Source organism: Bos indicus, chromosome 1 (genome assembly GCF_029378745.1).
Source record: "Bos indicus isolate NIAB-ARS_2022 breed Sahiwal x Tharparkar chromosome 1, NIAB-ARS_B.indTharparkar_mat_pri_1.0, whole genome shotgun sequence".
Taxonomy (NCBI): Eukaryota; Metazoa; Chordata; class Mammalia; order Artiodactyla; family Bovidae; genus Bos; species Bos indicus.
The window spans coordinates 116,418,927-116,437,103 of NC_091760.1; the positions used below are offsets into that span (position 1 = coordinate 116,418,927).

General features: G+C 33.3%; 1 protein-coding gene across 1 annotated transcript; it reads right to left on the reverse strand.

Moving 5' to 3' along the window:
* Positions 1–540: 540 nt before the first annotated feature.
* Positions 541–18,177, reverse strand: LOC139184098 (arylacetamide deacetylase). The gene is made up of 5 exons (XM_070793114.1): positions 17,994–18,177; positions 10,433–10,655; positions 8,825–8,894; positions 7,433–7,604; positions 541–2,424 (listed from the first exon to the last, which is right to left on the reverse strand). The coding sequence occupies exons 1-5, from the start codon at positions 18,174–18,176 to the stop codon at positions 1,828–1,830; spliced, it is 1,245 nt and encodes a 414-aa protein (XP_070649215.1). The 5' UTR covers position 18,177; the 3' UTR covers positions 541–1,827.

An 18,177-nucleotide genomic window follows, 5' to 3' on the forward strand; every position in this document is an offset into this window, starting at 1 on the left:
TTCACAGTTGAAACAATTATCTACACAGAAAATCATAAATCATTCAGTGTAGAGCTTTCCGAACTACTAAGTGAATTAAGCAAGGGCTTAGAATACAATGTCAATATATAAAAATAACTGGCTTCTATATTCCTGATGTCAACAACTAGAAAATAAAAATTACAAGAAAATATTATACTTTTGAACAGGTTTAAATATGAAAAAAATCAGGTATAAATTTAAGAAAATAACATAATAATACATAAATTGTTTCTGGACTTCTGTTCTTGTCTAATTCACATCCATTCACTTATTCAGCAGTGTTTTTGCTTATTTTATTTTGAATACACTAACTCAGTTAAGGAAATATTTTTTAGTATGCTCAACTTCAACACTGGACTGTCTTTATTTGTAAAGTTTTCCACTGCAGAATACTTTGAGGTAGGCAGAGGATAATGACAAACACCAGTAACAGAAGTATTCAACAAAAGATTTTTACAGCACTTTTTTCAAATAATTGAATTCATTATGTTTTATAAAGTCTCTATTTAGAGGCACACATGCAATTTTTAAAAATAAATTTATTTCATATAAAACATCTTCAAACTTACCTATCTCACTTCTTAATAATTTATTTTCCCAAAACTATTTTTATTTATTTTTTTAATTTTATTTTATTTTTAAACTTTACAATATTGTATTAGTTTTGCCAAATATTGAAATGAATCTGCCACAGGTATACCTGTGTTCCCCATCCTGTACCCTCCTCCCTCCCCCCTCCCCACACCCTCTCTCTGGGTCGTCCCAGGCACCAGCCCCAAGCATCCAGTATCGTGCATCGAACCTGGACTGGCGACTCGTTTCATACATGATATTATACATGTTTCAATGCCATTCTCCCAAATCTCCCCACCCTCTCCCTCTCCCACAGAGTCCATAAGATTGATCTATACATCAGTGTCTCTTTTGCTGTCTCGTACACAGGGTTATTGTTACCATCTTTCTAAATTCCATATATATGCGTTAGTATACTGTATTGATGTTTTTCTGTGGTTTGGTATACATTTGAGGACATGTATATATGTATGTGTGTGTATATACAGATATATATATATATATAGATGTAGATTAAATACATTGGTTTATGAGCATATGTGCAAACATATATGCACACACATATGCATTTTTGTTTCCTTGTGCTTCTCCTGTTACTGCTCAGCTACTCATATTTGGAGCTATTTTCTTAGCTGACTCCTTGACAGTTTCAAGGATTCAGATTATCCAAAAGTAAATGTTGCTTTTGTTTGGCTAAAATAATCTGTCAGCACCTATCATCAAAATATCAAAAGACTGAGATTTTTTATATCTTTGTTTTCCTTGACTAAGGAGTTGGGCATTAGAAAATAAATTTTGCAGTGGTGGACAGTTGATATAGAACTGGGACAAAAATACATAGAAAGAATAACAATTTCATTCACACCAGCATTAAATGGATCTTATCCAAGGACCTAAAACCATGCAGAGTAAATGGTTGGTATTAAACAAGCAGACATTTATTCTAACTGAAATAATTTATGAAACAAGTAAAATGAAAGGAATGTAAGAAAACTAGATGCTTGAAAGTGATAGCTAAAAGTGAAAAATAAAATCTAATATACTCTGAGAAACAAAAGTGAGTGACACTAACCTATAAAAATCATTCCTTGACAATAACAATAATTACCTACATGCAGATTTAGAAAGACTGTAGTCTATAAAACATGTATTCCTAATGTGAATACTCTCAGTGTTTGTCCTTTTTTCCTGAAATTCTGGGGCTAACTTTTTTCTATATTGATCAGATTTTTATTACAGGTTTTCATGTAGCCAATTAATATACTGATTGGCTGCTCTATAACCAACTTTAGTAAAAAGAAAAGCAAGTGTTCCATGGAATGCACCCTCTACGTGGTTATGGATCACTTGAACTCCAGACTTCTGAAGTCGAGTAACATACATGAGTCCATCATCTCTTAAGACATCATATTGACAAGTGATGACATAGGTCAGGGGCAAACCACGCAACTTGCTGTCATCAGCTAGCAATGGTGAAGCTTTCACATCTAGAATCCCTGGGTATTTTTTAGCGAGCTCTGAACTACCATGAGTTGGAGTCTTATAAATGTGACCTTTCTTAAACTTCTCAGGGAGCAAAGAACTCCAATTAACAAATTTGAACAGATTGCTTGATTCCAGAGGAATGTGTTGGTTGGAAAGCATTGCTTTCTTAAGTGATCTATCTGTAGTAAAATATTCACTCCAGAATCTGACCATGAGTGATTTCGACAGAACTGGATAATGTGCATTTTCTCGATATGATGGTAAATCGAAATCAAAATTCTGAAGGGCAGGATATATTAAAGTTTGAACCTTGAGCTTGATCTTGACATCTGGATCTTCTAAGAGCTGAAAAAAAACAGAATATATTGTTTTAATAAGTCCTTTTAATGAAAAAAGTAACCACAATGTTAAAACAATGTATTATTAAGGTTCTTAAAAATACAATTCAATAACACATTTTGATAAAAAATAAAAATCTTAATATCAAGTAAATTTTAGTATTCAGTTCAGTTCAGTTCAGTTGCTCAGTCGTGTCTGACTCTTTGCAACCCCACGAACTCAAGCATGTCAGGCCTCCCTGTATATTAGATGTTCATGTAGTTAATATGTTTTAATTTTCAAAGCAAAATTAATTCATATCCTCCTCATAGACTGTGCAAGAGAATCATTTTTTTAAGAGGATCTTTTACTAAATGTAATTTCATACTTATGGAACTTGGATTTATAATCTGAGGTTCTATAAGTTTATAATCAGGTACTGTTCTTCTCTTTTCTATTATTGAGCTTCCCTGGTGGCTCAGATGGTAAGGAATCCACCTGCAATGCCAGAGACCTGGATTCAAACCCTGGATAGGGAAAATCCCCTGGAGACAGGAATGGCTATCCACTCCAGTATTCTTGCCTGGAAAATTCCATGGACAGAGGAGCCTGGCAGGCTATAGTCCATGGGGTCACAAAGAGTCAGACACGACTGAGTGATTAACATATTTTTCTATTATTAGAATTATTTTAAATACCTAAATATGTTAGCAAGCATTGAGATGGGAAGGAGATAGCTTGAGTTTTAAAGAGATGCTTGATTCTGGATAAGTTTAAATTATACAGAACTACTAAGTTTTTAATATTTGAATTTATTTGATGGTTTAACTTATTACTCAAATTTAATATTTAAACTTAATAGTTCAAAGAAAATTAGAACTTTTGTGCTTTTGTAAATATAGTCCCCATCTTCTTCCAGAAACAGTAGAATTCTATAGTTTTCTTCAAAGCTAATTTTCCTGCAATATGCTTCTGTTACTGGAACAAACAGATCATTTTATCAGTCATAAAATATATATCTAGTTTACTGCATAGTTATGTTTGGTAAGTTAAAATTTTCAGAACCAACTTTATCTTGTATATGCCTGAAGTAATGACATACTCAGGAAGAATCAAACTGATTAGCACACCGAAAAATAGTATCACTTGCTTATCATTCAGAGTACTGGCCAGGATTTCAGGTACACTTGGGTACAGGTAGTGTTTATCCAATTTTCAAGAGAAAACTTTTATGAATTACCTATTAAGTATGATGTTTCTTCTAAGTGATTTTGTATACACACTTTTTCAAATTAAGGAGATTCTTTTCTATTCACTGTTTCCTAATTTTTTCATATTTATAGATGCTGGATATTTATTATCTTTAAACAACTTACTTTTATTAAGATAATCATTATTTTCTTCTTTATTAATTTGAAGAATTGTATTAAAGGTATTTTAATATTAAACCTATCACAATCTAAAGAATGAACTCAAAATAGTCACGATACACTAACCATTTAAAGTATTGTTTAATTTTTTGGATAGTATTTTAGTTCAGGATTTTGCATCTGTGTTCACAAATGTAGATGTTTATCATTTTTCCTTCTCAAATTGACATTGTCAGGTTACAAATCAAGATATGTCAGCCTCCCAAAATGCAACTTTTGCAACTTTCAGAATTTGTTTTTAGAAGTAGATATTTCTATTAAAAATACTTGCTAGAGTTTGTGTTTAAAACTATTTGATCCTGGAGTGTGTGTGTGTAAAAATATAAAAATGACCGTTCTGTTTATTTCATGATAATAATATAATCCTTTTTTCATATTTTCCCTAGAGTCAATGCTTTTTATAGTGAATATTTCTATTTCACGTAAATTTGAATGCATTGCAGTAAAGCTGTTCAAAGTATACTATTGTATTTTTAATATCTGTAAGATATGTAGCTATAGTCTCCTTTTCTTCCTTATATCAGCTTATTAAGATTCTCACCATTTTTTCTTGGTCTGTCTCACCCAGACTAATCAACTGTATTGCTTTTTTCAAGAAACTATTTCTGTTGACTTTGCTGATCTTATTGTGTTTATTTTTAATTTCATTTTTATGCTCTCATCTATCTCTTATCCCTTTTTATTTTGTCTTTGTTTCTATTTTTTAGGCATTCTTTTCTTTTTTTAATTTCATTAAAAGGATACTGACCTGTTAATTTTAGCAATTTTTTTATATTTAGTTAAGGCTGTATATTTTCCTCTGGATGTTGATATATCTGTGTTTCACACAGTATAATGTATATCTATTATAATGCAGGTCAAATATTTTCACACTTGGATTAATCAGGAATGAGCATCTTACTTTCAAAACATACAGAGTTTTCTCTTGGTATTTTATTAGTAGTTCAAAGCATTATGCTAACTGTGGACAGAGAGAGATATAATCTAAATAATTTGATTTCTCAAATTTTATTGTGCATACTTAGAATCACTTAGAATTCTTGTTACATATGCATAGTGTTATTCAGGACATCTTTGGTAAGACCAATGATTCTCTATCTCCAATAAGTGCCCAGATGCTGCTGATACTGCTAGTTCACATACTATGCTATGAATAGCAGGGGTCTATTTGATTTCAGTTCTTTGAATTGTTTGAGACTTGGTTTATAACCCTGCATATGTGCCTGATTAAGAAAAATGTTTTGTGTGTTTCAAAGAAATGTACATTCTGCTGTTTATTATTTTATGTTCACTGTTTAAATTTATCAACCATGCTATTCTATTACTGAAAGAGATTAGTAAAATTCTTCCAATTTTGCAATTAATTTGTTCATTTTTCCTTTATTTCCTATCAGCTTTGCTCTGTCTTTTCAGACTGTTATTAATTGCATGTAAATGGATGTGTTTTTTTTTTTTTTTTTCATCTTCCAGTAAATGGAATTATAGTTAGGAATGTTGCATGTTAATTCCAGGAATAGTTTTTTTCCTCTAGGATTATTTAATATGATTATAAAATAAGTATACTGATTAGTATTTGTTTGACATATCTTTTACTATCTTTTTTTCTTGCATCTATTTATGTCTGTTTTAAAGCATCCTATTTATACAACTTCTGTTGGAATTTAAAATTTTATTGTTTCCATTTTTTGTATTCTACCAGAATTTTTAGTACATCTATACCAAAACATTTATTAATATTTTTGGTTTAAATTCATAATTTATGTATTATTGTGCATTCTATTTATCTCATCTATTCTACTATTCTTTTTCCATTTTGTAGTTTTTGAAATATTTTTTATTATTCAATTTTCCTGTGATATCATTTTATTGGTACATTTTTATAACATTTTTTTATATGTCCACTAAGGATAAACATAAACTCATTACTTTATCAAATGTGAAGATGGCTGGATGGCATCACCGACTCGATGGACATGAGTTTGAGTGAACTCCGGGAGTTGGTGATGGACAGGGAGGCCTGGTGTGCTGTGATTCATGGGGTCACAAAGAGTCAGACACTTCTGAGCGACTGAACTGCACTGAACTGAATATTAATTACATCTTTATTACCTTCTTACAAAATAGAAAGTTAATGGAATATTTTAATATTCTAATTAGTCCTTCTATGCATGGGTTATTATTTTTCATATTAATTTTTTTTTAAATTTTATTTTCTTAAATTTTTAAATTTTTAAAAGAAAATCCATCCATTAATATTTTTCATATTAATTTATTTCTATTTTTACATCACAGGACACAATTATTATTGTTTTATAGAGTCATGTTCATTTTCATTTTAGTCTGTGAATATATTTACCTTTTTCCCTTCTCTTTATTTTTTCCTATCTTTTTGATCCTCCCTCTGTGGTTAATTTCCTTCTGCCTGAAACACTCCTCTTTAAAATCCAAAGGGAGAGTATGTTGGGTTGTGAATTTTCTGGAATTTTATTTCTAAAAATAGTCATCATTCTGTCCTCAGATTAGAAGGATATATTCATATTAGTCTTTTTGCCATATATTTAATGACATTATTATTTTGTATTTTCTATCTTTTAATCTCTCTGTTCAACATTACAAACAATTTTCTGATCTCTCTTCCAATTTTCTATATTGCTGTATTGCAGTCAATATACTAACACTTCTACATAGTAAAACCTAGAATGAACCCTAATATAAACTATGGACTTTGGAGGATTATAATGTGTAAATACAAGTTCATTAACTGTAACAAATGTACCACTCTGGGTGGGGTTGTTGATAATGAAAGAGTCTATGAATGTGTGGCAGAGGGTAGACTGTAAATTTCTCATCTTCTTCTCAATTTTTATATGAATCTAAAATTGCTCAAAAAGTATAAAATCTTAAAACAACTACATTGAAAGCCTAATTTTTATGGGTAATGTTTTTATTTATTGAAATTTTGTTTATTTTTCAAATATCTTATATTATTAGTTTTACATAGTTTCTTTCATGAGCCTATTTCCAAATTTTGAAATATACTTTTATTTATTTTAAACAGATTCTACTAAAAGATTTTTATAACAATAGCAACATCTGAATCTGGGTGATATTTTTTTCCTGTTAACTTGTTTTTATTTTCCTCTTTGTATATCTGCTTACTTTCAACTCTCTGTTGATTACTGAAAAAAAATAATCAGTTTTAGGAATAAACTGGAAACTAGGATCATGTTGACTTCTCTCAGTGATGACCTATATTTCTTTCTGGCAAGCATATATACACATATTAAAGTATATTATGATATACAATATTCTGAACATATGTCATGAATATACTTAGATTATATACATATTCAGATTTCTTAATTATACTTATTGTTACCCTTTATTGAATTTCTCTCATTAAAAATGCCAATGGACTATATAGGAAATTGTTTCAGCATTTTATATATAAAGAAGTTCAAAGTATGAAATCATTCTTCTCAATGTTCTTAAATAAGTAAAATAAAATTAGCGACAAATTATATTTATAATCTTGATGTATGAGTTAAAAATTTGTAAATGAAAGATAAAGAAAATACAATAAGTGAAAATGCTGAGCATCTTACCTGCTGTGCCACTGCTGCAGCTAAATTCCCTCCAGCACTGTCTCCAGAGATACCGATTCTTCCAGGATCTACACCATAGCTTTCAAGATTTTGGGGGTCTAAAAACCATTTTAATGCAGTGTACACATCTTCAAATTGAACTGGAAAATGGTACTTTGGGGCTAGTCTGTAGCTGTAGATAGGAAAACAATGCTTTCTTAATCACTGATTTTCTTATCATTTCAAATTTTTTATTTAACTTTTACTTTATGTTGACTTATATTTGATTAACATTGTTGTGTTAGTTTCACGTGTACAGCAAAGTGACTCCGTTACACATATACATATATCCATTCTTTTTCAGATTCCTTTCCCATATAGTTTATAACAGAATATTGAGCAGAGTTCCCTGTGCTATAACCATTGATTTTCCTGGACTCTTGACCAAAAATCAAGAGTAAAATTTTGCTTTTACCAACATATTTGTTGGAAACATGTTTTTCCTAGTCATAAAATTTGACTGGGAATCTCTAAATATTGTCATTTTTATAATCAAAATATAAAGTCCAATTGTTAAATTTGGTTTGGTCTTGGGGAAAAGCTTACTAGCTGCTACCTTTCCCAGGAAAAAATATTTGCAGAGTGATTATTTTTGGTAAATGTTCTATCTTTTTTTTAAAAAATATATCATTATTATTACTTGTTTCTCTAGAATTACTGTTATTTTATCAAAATATATCAGTTTAATATGATAATTATTCCATTAGTCCATTAGCTGAATTTTCTGAAGTTTATGTTTAAGAAGGTTCTCACAGACAGTGTGTTCTATAGAAAATTTAAACCCTTTCCCTACTCTTTCTAAGGTGTATATTAGAATGGACTTTGAGATAGGTTTTGTCTTACTTTCATGGTAAATATGGGTAATATCAATGGATTACTAACTTCTAGGCACCTTTCTAAGCACTGTTACATGTATTATAATATGTAGTCCCCATGTCAATGATGAGATATGCAAATCGTTAATACTTAGAGTTCAATATCCTGTAAAATATCACACAGTTACCAATCTGCAGAGCTGACATTCAACCCCAATCTTCTGGCTCAAAAATTTCCTTAATATCCTGCTAATTATAGGGAAAGATCTAGAGGTAGTAGTTAAATCCATGTGATACTGTTGGCTAACTTCACTTGAACAACATCTTGCCTTTCTGACCTCTGTTCCTTCTTCAAATATGGTGTATGCCTTTTCTCTCCACTGCTGGACTGGACAGCTTCTGACATTTGGTTTCTCTGTCCATAATCAATGTCATCAGAGGCACAGATTTATTTTTGCCATAATAAGACACTCTATATAGTTGAGTGTATACTGATATGTAAGGCATATGGCCTAAAATCAAATAACACAGCTCTTACTTGGTTGATATGACAACTGCATCAAGTCTCTCTGCTGTCCATCTTGACAGAAGGTCATAGCTATAATAATCTGAAATAAAAGAAAAAATACTGGACTGTCAGGGGACGTTCAGCTTTAAGGGATCCAATATGTTGCATTTTCCTTTGTGTGCCATTTCTCAAGGACTCTCTGTTTCTTATCAGTTCCTGGAATACAGGAAAGAGTAGAGCTGCATGCAGTTCTCAGGGCTGAGAAAGGGCACCTGCTTGGATTCTTTTCAGTGACTCTCTTCAGTGACTCTCTTCAGTGACCTTGTATATATTAGACTATCCATTTTGTTGCAACTGGTAGAATTTCATTCTTTGTAATAGCTGAGTAATCATTTTACTGAAGATATATAAGCATGCATTTCTGCTAATAAAACACCCTTGTTCCACTAGATACTTGGGTCCCCCACGTCCTTCTTTCTGTCTTCATTCTCTTAGGAGCGTGGAAGCCTACCAAGCTCAATTTCTCACTGGGCTTTCAAGACCCTCTTGAGAGGACGCCCTGTGCCTTCATGAGCGGCACATGTCCTGTGCATGGGCTTTATTGGTTTTGCACGTAACCTGAGAGATACTGCTCTCTCTCTCTCTTTTTCTCTCTTTCTTTTCATCGACTCTGGTCCCCAGGTCCTGGTCTGTAAAAGACCACAACACTGGACCACTATAAGAATTGAAAAATGATACTGTCAAGAATAAAGTTTACTGTGATGACTTTATATTTCTTCCCTTTATCTTAAAATATTACCTAAAGAAAAAAGTCTAATACTTAGCTTCCTGTTGATCAGTTTACATATTCACATGTCAGTAGAATGTGAATCATTAAGTCTGGTGATCCTTTCACTTGCCCCTGATCAGTTTTCCTTTTCAGAGCACAGTGGCATGTCTTACCCTTGCCAACCATACTCTCAGTACACTGGACCTTGGGCCTTGAACACCGTCTTCCTACTTTCAATCCACAGTCCTATCCATTGTGATAACATACATGAAAAAATGTACTAAATGTCTCCTTTCGAACATAAAAACTAAACTGTTTTTCTGGAGTACAACTTGATCTGGGAAAGGATAGAAATGTTCTTCAAAGGAAAATAAAATAATGAAATGCAACTCATTATTTAGTCCTATACTGTTAAGCAGGAGATGATTTCAAGAAAGCTGACTATACCTTAACATTTAATTAAGTAATTGGAAAGCTTTTTCACATCTATATTGGGGCATTAGGAACTTTGAAAATAATCATTTGCGTCTTGAAGGATAAATAAGACATTTCCAGCAATATGTTAATGAGTTCAAAAGACAAAAAGAATTTTTATTTGCTAAGGTGCTTAATCTTCATTCTGCAAAATTTATAGGGTCTGTCAGTGAGTGGTAGGATCAGAAACTGTCTTAATTTTTTTTGGTAACAAAATGTGTTAAATTCTGAATGTTAATAACATTTTATTCAGACTGAGATTTCAAAAACTTAATTCACGTTGCTTTCCTGAAAATAATTTCAGAAGCAAGAGCATGATATTTAATTTGTAGCTCCTAATATGAGAATTATCATTTACATTATATGAAATGAATCTACCAATGTATCACCCTTACCATTACTACCAAAACACCAGCCACCACCATGAATATAAAACAAGCCTCTTCTTAATGATTTTGTCTTCTGTTGGGGCACATATATACGGACAGGAATATCATTGAATGTTGTATCTTTCACAAATATGTTTTCATCTGATGTTGGTGGAAAACCTTGAATTCTTGAAAAGAGTGCCATCGATTTCATGAAATGGTTTAGCCCCAATATTTCACCAAACAGGGCCTAAAATGAAATAAAAATACACATATACTCTAACTGTAAAAAATGTTTTGAGTCAAGAGGTGTACATAAATATTCAATATGACCCCAAAACTCTTAGTTATAGTCAGAAAAATCAATGATTATACCACCAGAAGATATACAAACCCAGATGCTTTACTACTGTATGATGAATAACCTAAGTGACACTAATCCTCACTTATACACTCACCCAATAGATATTAGTATGGAATATATAATTCTGTTGTCAATAGGCAAGCTATTCATCATCAAAAAAAAAAAAAAGAAAAGAAAAAAATCACAGTCTAATGAAAGGCAAGTTATAAAAGTACATTGTAATATAAATATGGGAAAAATTCTTTGGAATAAGTGTCAAGGTGAGGAAAAGGTTTTTAACTTCTACTTTAACTAAGACTTAAAAGGAAAATAGAGTTTGGATGATTAACTGAAGAGAAAACCTTTCAGTCAGATTAAGTAAGCTTAGTCTAGAGAAAAACAAAATGTGGTGATAGAGAAATACAGGTTGTTTGCTATTCCTATACTTTCAGACTCCAAGAGGTTGAAAGAAAGGAAAGAGTCCTTAAGAAGAATTTAATAAAATATACAACACACACATATTAAAAACCAAACAAAACCCAAAGGCTATGAAAGGCATATTGAAAACTTAAGTTTTGTTAAATTTAACAATAATATTTAAAAAAATCTAGTAAAGTGGTTGAAAAGTCAAAGCACAATGGAAATAATAAACTTGCAATTATGAAAATGATAGTCTTCAGAATATATAACAAACTGATTACAGTAAGAAATAAACTAACAATTCAATAGACAAAAGATTCCAACATTTTTTTCATGAAAGGTCTAGAATGACTGAGGCTCTAAGGAACAAAAATACTCAATTTTCAAATATGCAATTCAAAAGAATGGCAAATACAACAAAATGGTGGAATAAGCACTGTTTAAACCTTCTTTCATTTCTAATTTTATTAAAATGAAGGTAAAATAAAAATTTTAATACAATTATGCTTTGAAAGCAAAATACAATTGGCCCTCCATATCCTAGGGTTGTGATCTCTGGTGGGTTGAATCCAGGCTTCCCAGGTGGCACTTTTGGTAAAGAACCCACCTGCCAATGCAGGAGACATAGGAGAGGCCAGTTTGATCCCTTGGATGGGGAAGATCCCCTGGATGAGGGCATGGCAACCCACTCCAGTATTCTTGCCTGGAGAATCTCACGGACAGAGGATCCTGGCAGTCTACAGTCCATAGTGTTGCACAGAGTCAGACATAACAAGTGACTTAGCAGGCACACACAGGTTGAATCCACAGATACAAAATCCACTGATAGGAGGATTGGCTATATTTATTGATCTGTGCCATTTAATATAAGGGACTTCAGCCCTGATATTGGTTTCTGAGGGGGTTTCTTCAATCAATCTCCTGCCACCCTGATAACAAGACTGTATTATAATATATGCTTCTGAAAAAAGGCACAGTACTAGGAATCATAATAACAAAAAGCTTAGTTCTCCAAGACACAGCAATACTAAAATGTGTATGCAAACAGTAACAGAGCTTAATAATGCAGGAATCGAGAACTGAAAAATTGAAAGGAGAAACAAAAAAAAAATCCAAAATTATTAGTTGGAAATTGATATTCTTATATCATTTATTGATAGAAAAAGCAAATAGAAAAATAGTAACCATATAGAAAATTTGAAAAAAGTATCAACTCAACAGAATTAATGTATTGAGGACATTCCACTCAACGAAAACAGAATACACATTCTTTTCAACTGCATAAAGAAATTTCACAAAGATGTACCACATGACAAATTTTGGGGAAAAAATATCTCAACAAGCCAAATAAATTAAGATCATACAGAATAGTTGTCAATCATAGCATAAGTAAAATAAAAACTGGAAACACAAATAGTGTATGAGGAATCCCTACACATTTGGAAATTATACAACATATTCCTAAATAACTCATTGGCCAAGGAAAAGATACTTCTAGACAAATTGAAAAAATATTTTTAAGCAAGTGAAAATGAAATTATAGCATATCAAAATTTGTAGAGTACAGAAAAAGCATTGACTGAAGGAAAATTCTTAGCTTTAAATGCATTATTAGAGGAGAAGAAAGGTTTGAAGGAACTGATCTAAGCTTCCTCCACTACAAATTTAGAGTTAGATTAGCATATTAAAGTATGAAGGAAAGAATAAAGGGGGAAAAAACCCTGGAAATCAATAAAATCAAAATAGATAAAGAAAATTAAAGATTTATTCCCTGAAAAAAAAATCCCATAAAATTGATCAGCCTCCAGTCAGAATAATCAGAAAGAAAGAGAAGCTGCAGTTTACCAGTATCAGAAATAAATGAAAGGACACAATTTTAAATGCTCAGACCCATAGACACAGTAGGCAGCAGTCAGTATGTGCTCAGAGCAACTGGACTGGCCACCCAGGGAGGGTGACGTGTAGGGCAAACTGGGACTAGGACTTGGATAACTGTAAGACGTGGAGAGAAATCGAAGATGACACAGACAGACAGATATACAATGCTTATGAGTTAGAATTGACATTATTACTGTAAAAATGACCATACTCCTCAAGGCAATCTACAGAGTCAAAGCAATCTCTGTCAAAATACCAATGGCGTGTTTCATAGAATTAGAATAAAGAACTCTAGAATTGTATGGAAATGCAAAAGACTCTGAATAACCCAAACAATTCTGATAAAAAAGAACAATGCTGGAGGTATTATGCTCTCTGATTTCAAACTATACTTCTAAGCTTATATTGATCAAATAAGGACTATACTGGGAAAAAAACAAACCAAGACATCAATGGATTAGAATTGTGATACCGGAAAAAAACAGATCCAGACATCAATGGATTAGAATCTCAAGACCAGAAATAAACTCGCACTGATATGGGAAATTACTCTATGACAAAGGGCAAGAATATACAATGGGGGAAAAGAGAGCCTCTTCAATAAATGGTGTTGGGAAAACTGGACAGCTACATGCTAAGAATCAAACAGGACTACCTTCTCACATCATTTAAAAAATATACTCAAAATATATTAAAAACTAAATGTAAGACCTGAATCAATAAAACTCTTTAAAAAATAAGCAATATGCTCTCTGACATCAGTCTCTGCAATACGTTTTTGGAAATGTCTCTTTAGACAAGGGAAACAAAAACAAAAATAAACAAGTGGGACTACATCAAATTAAAAACCTTTTGCACAGTGAAGGAGACTATCAACAAAATGAAAAGTCTGTCTACTGAATGGGAGAAGATGTTATATAAATGATATAACTGATAAGGGGTTGATACAGAAAATATACAGATTATTAAAAATTAATGTGATCTTGCGTTTGCTATAAGCAATTGGTTTCAATTTCAATTATATGTATTGAAAATGAAGTTACTAAAAGTATAGATCTTGTTGACCTGATGAATAACTTTATAGAAAAATGAGAAAAGACTTGATAAATAAAAAGCATTACATTAATAAGTTATTATTATTCATAGCAACACATAAATTACGTACATATTTTTATAATTTGTATATGCTGTTATTCATGTATTCACTATTACCTGTATCATTTGTTGCTGCTGTTTAGTTGCTCAGTCGTGCTTGACTGTTTGTGACCCTGTGGACTGTAGTCTGCCAGGCTCCTCTGTCCATGGGATTTCCCAGGCAAGAATACTGAAGTAGGTTGACATTTCCTCCTTCAGGGGATCTTCCCAACCCAGAAATCAAACCTGCATCTCCTGCATTGGCAGGTAGATTCTTTACTGCTGAACAAACAGAGAAGCCCAAACATACCTAGCTCAACATTGTGTGTGTGTGATCAGTCGTGTCTGACTTTTGCAACCCCTGAACTGTAGCCCTCTAGGCTCCTCTGTCCATGGGATTTTTCAGGCATGAATACTGAAGTGATTTCCATTCCTACTTCAGGGGATCTTCCCAACCCATGGATCGAACCCTTGTCTTTTGCATCTCCTGTGTCAGCAGGTAGATTCTTTACCATTGTGCCACCTGGGAAGCTCACATATATTATATATCACGAGTAATAGATGTTTTTAAAGGAAAAGCTTTATGATTAAATATCTTTGTGCCTTTTCCTCCCTGCCTTTTGAACAAGGGTTCTCGAGTTTTCATTTTGCACCAGGCTCGAAAAATTATTTAGCCAGCTCTACTTGATGCACACAAACTGGGGCTAGACTACTATTTTGCTTCCATAATGAAGTACACATGTCAGCCATTATCATGAACACTAGTGCACATATAGACACTGAAACAAAGCTGGTAGTTACCAAGAGGAAGACATTTGTTATTTCCTTCGCCTTGTTGGAGCGCTCCCAGACTTGTCTCATAATAGTAGCGTCACTCCAACATAACAAGTATTCTGTTGGGTTTTTTGCATTTCTCATTTAATCATATATCTTATAGATCTGTCCACATCTTCACGTAAAAAGTCCCCTCATTCTTTTACATAATGCAAAGGATTCAGTAAGTGTATAAAAATATAGTTCACTTATTCAGCCCTATTGAGGTGCAAAGTTTTGTTATTTTTAGTATTTTGGTATTACAAGCAATAAAATAGTAATACATGAAAAACTTCCAGAGGTTGCATTTTGTCTATGATAAATCCATGAAATGGAATTGCTGAGCCAATTGGAATTTTGCTAATTATTGCAAAGTCATTCTGTAATATTTTCATGCCTTGCTGGTTGGAGTGGAAAATATTACAGAATGACTTTAGCAGTTTCTAGTCTGCCACCAAACAATCTTTGCTGATTTCTTTTTTATATAGAGAGGGACAGAGAGAGAGAGACAGAGAGACAGACAAAGGGAGGAGGCTAATCTTGCAGTGAGAAGGTTAGAGGAGTAAACTGGATCAGGTTTCCAAATAAGTAGTCATAACAAATCCAGGGGTGATAACTGATTGCCTCTAACTAAACCTCTCATTCTTGACTATACGGATCTTGGACACTTGGGCAAACTTAGGGATATAGTGAGGGACAGAAAAACCTGGTGTGCTGCAGTTCATGGGGTCACAAAGAGTCAGACACTACTAGGCAACTGACCACCAACAACAAACCTCTCATGTTTTTTATTAGGCATTTACAGTCAGCTTTTCTATACCATGAGAACCTACTTGCACGTCTACAGCATATATTGTGTTCCAAAACCATTACTAGTGTTTAAATGTCATAGGTTACTACAGAGTAAGCATATGACTTCTGAATTTTGTATGAAATTCTGAAAGTGAAAGCTTGTTGTTGACGGAATTCTTGGCCTCCAGAGGAGAAGAATTCAATCCAGGGTCAGAGACGAGGCTTGATCGCTCAGAGCATTTGTGTAATAAAGTTTTATTAAAGTATAAAGGAGATAGAGAAAGCTTCTGACAAAGGCATCAGAAGAGGGCAGAAAGAGTATCCCCCTGCTAGTCTTCAGCTGGATGTTATATAGTCATTAGCAGTCTGTTAATGAAAGAAAGGTGTGTCTTAAAACTCAGAATGGCACCAGGCCCTTCATCCATAAAATGTATTTTGGGATAATCTCTGTACCAGACGATTCATCCCAGGCCATAAAACGATTGACTTGAATCTTGTAGAAGGGCAGATTACCAAACAAATAGTATAGTTTACATAGATTAGGGGAATAATATCTGAGTATAACATAATGGTTTGTCAAGTAGTTTCTGAGCCAAAAGGCGGAACCAACTTGAAGACAGAGTCTGGGGTAAATGCATAGTACATTAACATGGCTTAAGACAAACATTTCCATAAGAAAAATGCATTGGTTAACTCAAGGTTTGAGAATAGTTAACTTCAGGTGTTCTGGTATTCCCATCTCTTTCAGAATTTTCCACAGTTTATTGTGAGCCACACAGTCAAAGGCTTTGGCATAGTCAATAAAGCAGAAATAGATGTTTTTCTGGAACTCTCTTGCTTTTTCCATGATCTAGCAGATGTTGGCAATTTGATCTCTGGTTCCTCTGCCTTTTCTAAAACCAGCTTGAACATCTGGAAGTTCACGGTTCATATATTGCTGAAGCCTGGCTTGGAGAATTTTGAGCATTACTTTACTAGCTTGTGAGATGAGTGCAATTGTGCGGTAGTTTGAGCATTCTTTGGCATTGCCTTTCTTTGGGATTGGAATGAAAACTGACCTTTTCCAGTCCAGTGGCCACTGCTGAGTTTTCCAAATTTGGGGCATATTCAGTGCAGCACTTTCACAGCATCATCTTTCAGGATTTGGAAGAGCTCAACTGGAATTCCATCACCTCCACTAGCTTTGTTTATAGTGATGCTTTCTAAGGCCCACTTGACTTCACATTCCAGGATGTCTAGCTCTAGGTCAGTGATCACACCATCGTGATTATCTGGGTCGTGAAGATCTTTTTTGTACAGTTCTTCTGGGTATTCTTGCCATCTCTTCTTAATATCTTCTGCTTCTGTTAGGTCCATACCATTTCTGTCCTTTATCGAGCTCATCTTTGCATGAAATGTTCCTTTGGTATCTCTGATTTTCTTGAAGAGATCCCTAGTCTTTCCCATTCTGTTGTTTTCCTCTATATCTTTGCATTGATCGCTGAAGAAGGCTTTCTTATCTCTTCTTGCTATTCTTTGGAACTCTGCATTCAGATGCTTATATCTTTCCTTTTCTCCTTTGCTTTTCGCTTTTCTTCTTTTCACAGCTATTTGTAAGGCCTCCCCAGACAGCCATTTTGCTTTTTTGCATTTCTTTTCTATGGGAGTTGGTGATGGACAGGGAGACCTGGCGTGCTGTTATTCATGGGGTTGCAAAAAGTCGGACACGACTGAGCGACTGATCTCATCTGAACTTCAGGTGAGACCAGGTGTCATTATGGCAACACAGTATTTTAAGGGAAACCTTCTTTTAAATTTGTATAGAGAAGGAAAAAAAATATGCTAGTTTGTTTCCTCCTGCAGCTTAAGAGAGACACAAATGTCTGACAGACGCGGCCTATTTTCTCCATTTGGAGACCCCTGGCCTTCCTGCCTGTTACCCTCTCAAAAGCACACAAGAGTAGAAAAAATAAAACGAGATTGTCACACACACATATGCACACACACACACATTTTTACCGCTAGCAGAATAGATCACTTTAGAAATACAACCTGAATGCCTCCTTGGTCATCTTGTTACACTTTGCTCTGAGATCACTCAGCGGTATAGCAGTCAGGAGAATTTGACAACAAGAAGCCAAGGTTATGAAGAACTTGTAAAAACAAAATGAAACAAAGCTAGAATATTATAAAACTTGACTTTCTTGATTAATAAATAATATCACTTACCAAATATGATGAAGTTTTTAAAAAAGTATTTAACAGCATTATTTTCCATGGTTCTTCAACATTATCTGGAAGAGGTACATAAATATAACCTGCTAAGAGGACTCCCAATATCAGAAAGCCAAAATATTTTTTCCTCATGTTGTAACTGTTCTGTTTCTTAAGCAAGACAGTATTAGACAACATT

Coding starts and splice junctions, on each gene's coding strand:
- LOC139184098 (XM_070793114.1), bottom strand. CDS start 18,176: ATGTTGTCTAATACTGTCTTGCTTAAGAAACAGAACAGTTACAACATG. Junction 8,895..10,432: donor CTGGTGTTTTGGTAGTAATG/GTAAGGGTGATA, acceptor CTTTTATTTCAG/ATTATTATAGCTATGACCTT. Junction 7,605..8,824: donor GCAGTTGTCATATCAACCAA/GTAAGAGCTGTG, acceptor TCCTATCTACAG/CTACAGACTAGCCCCAAAGT.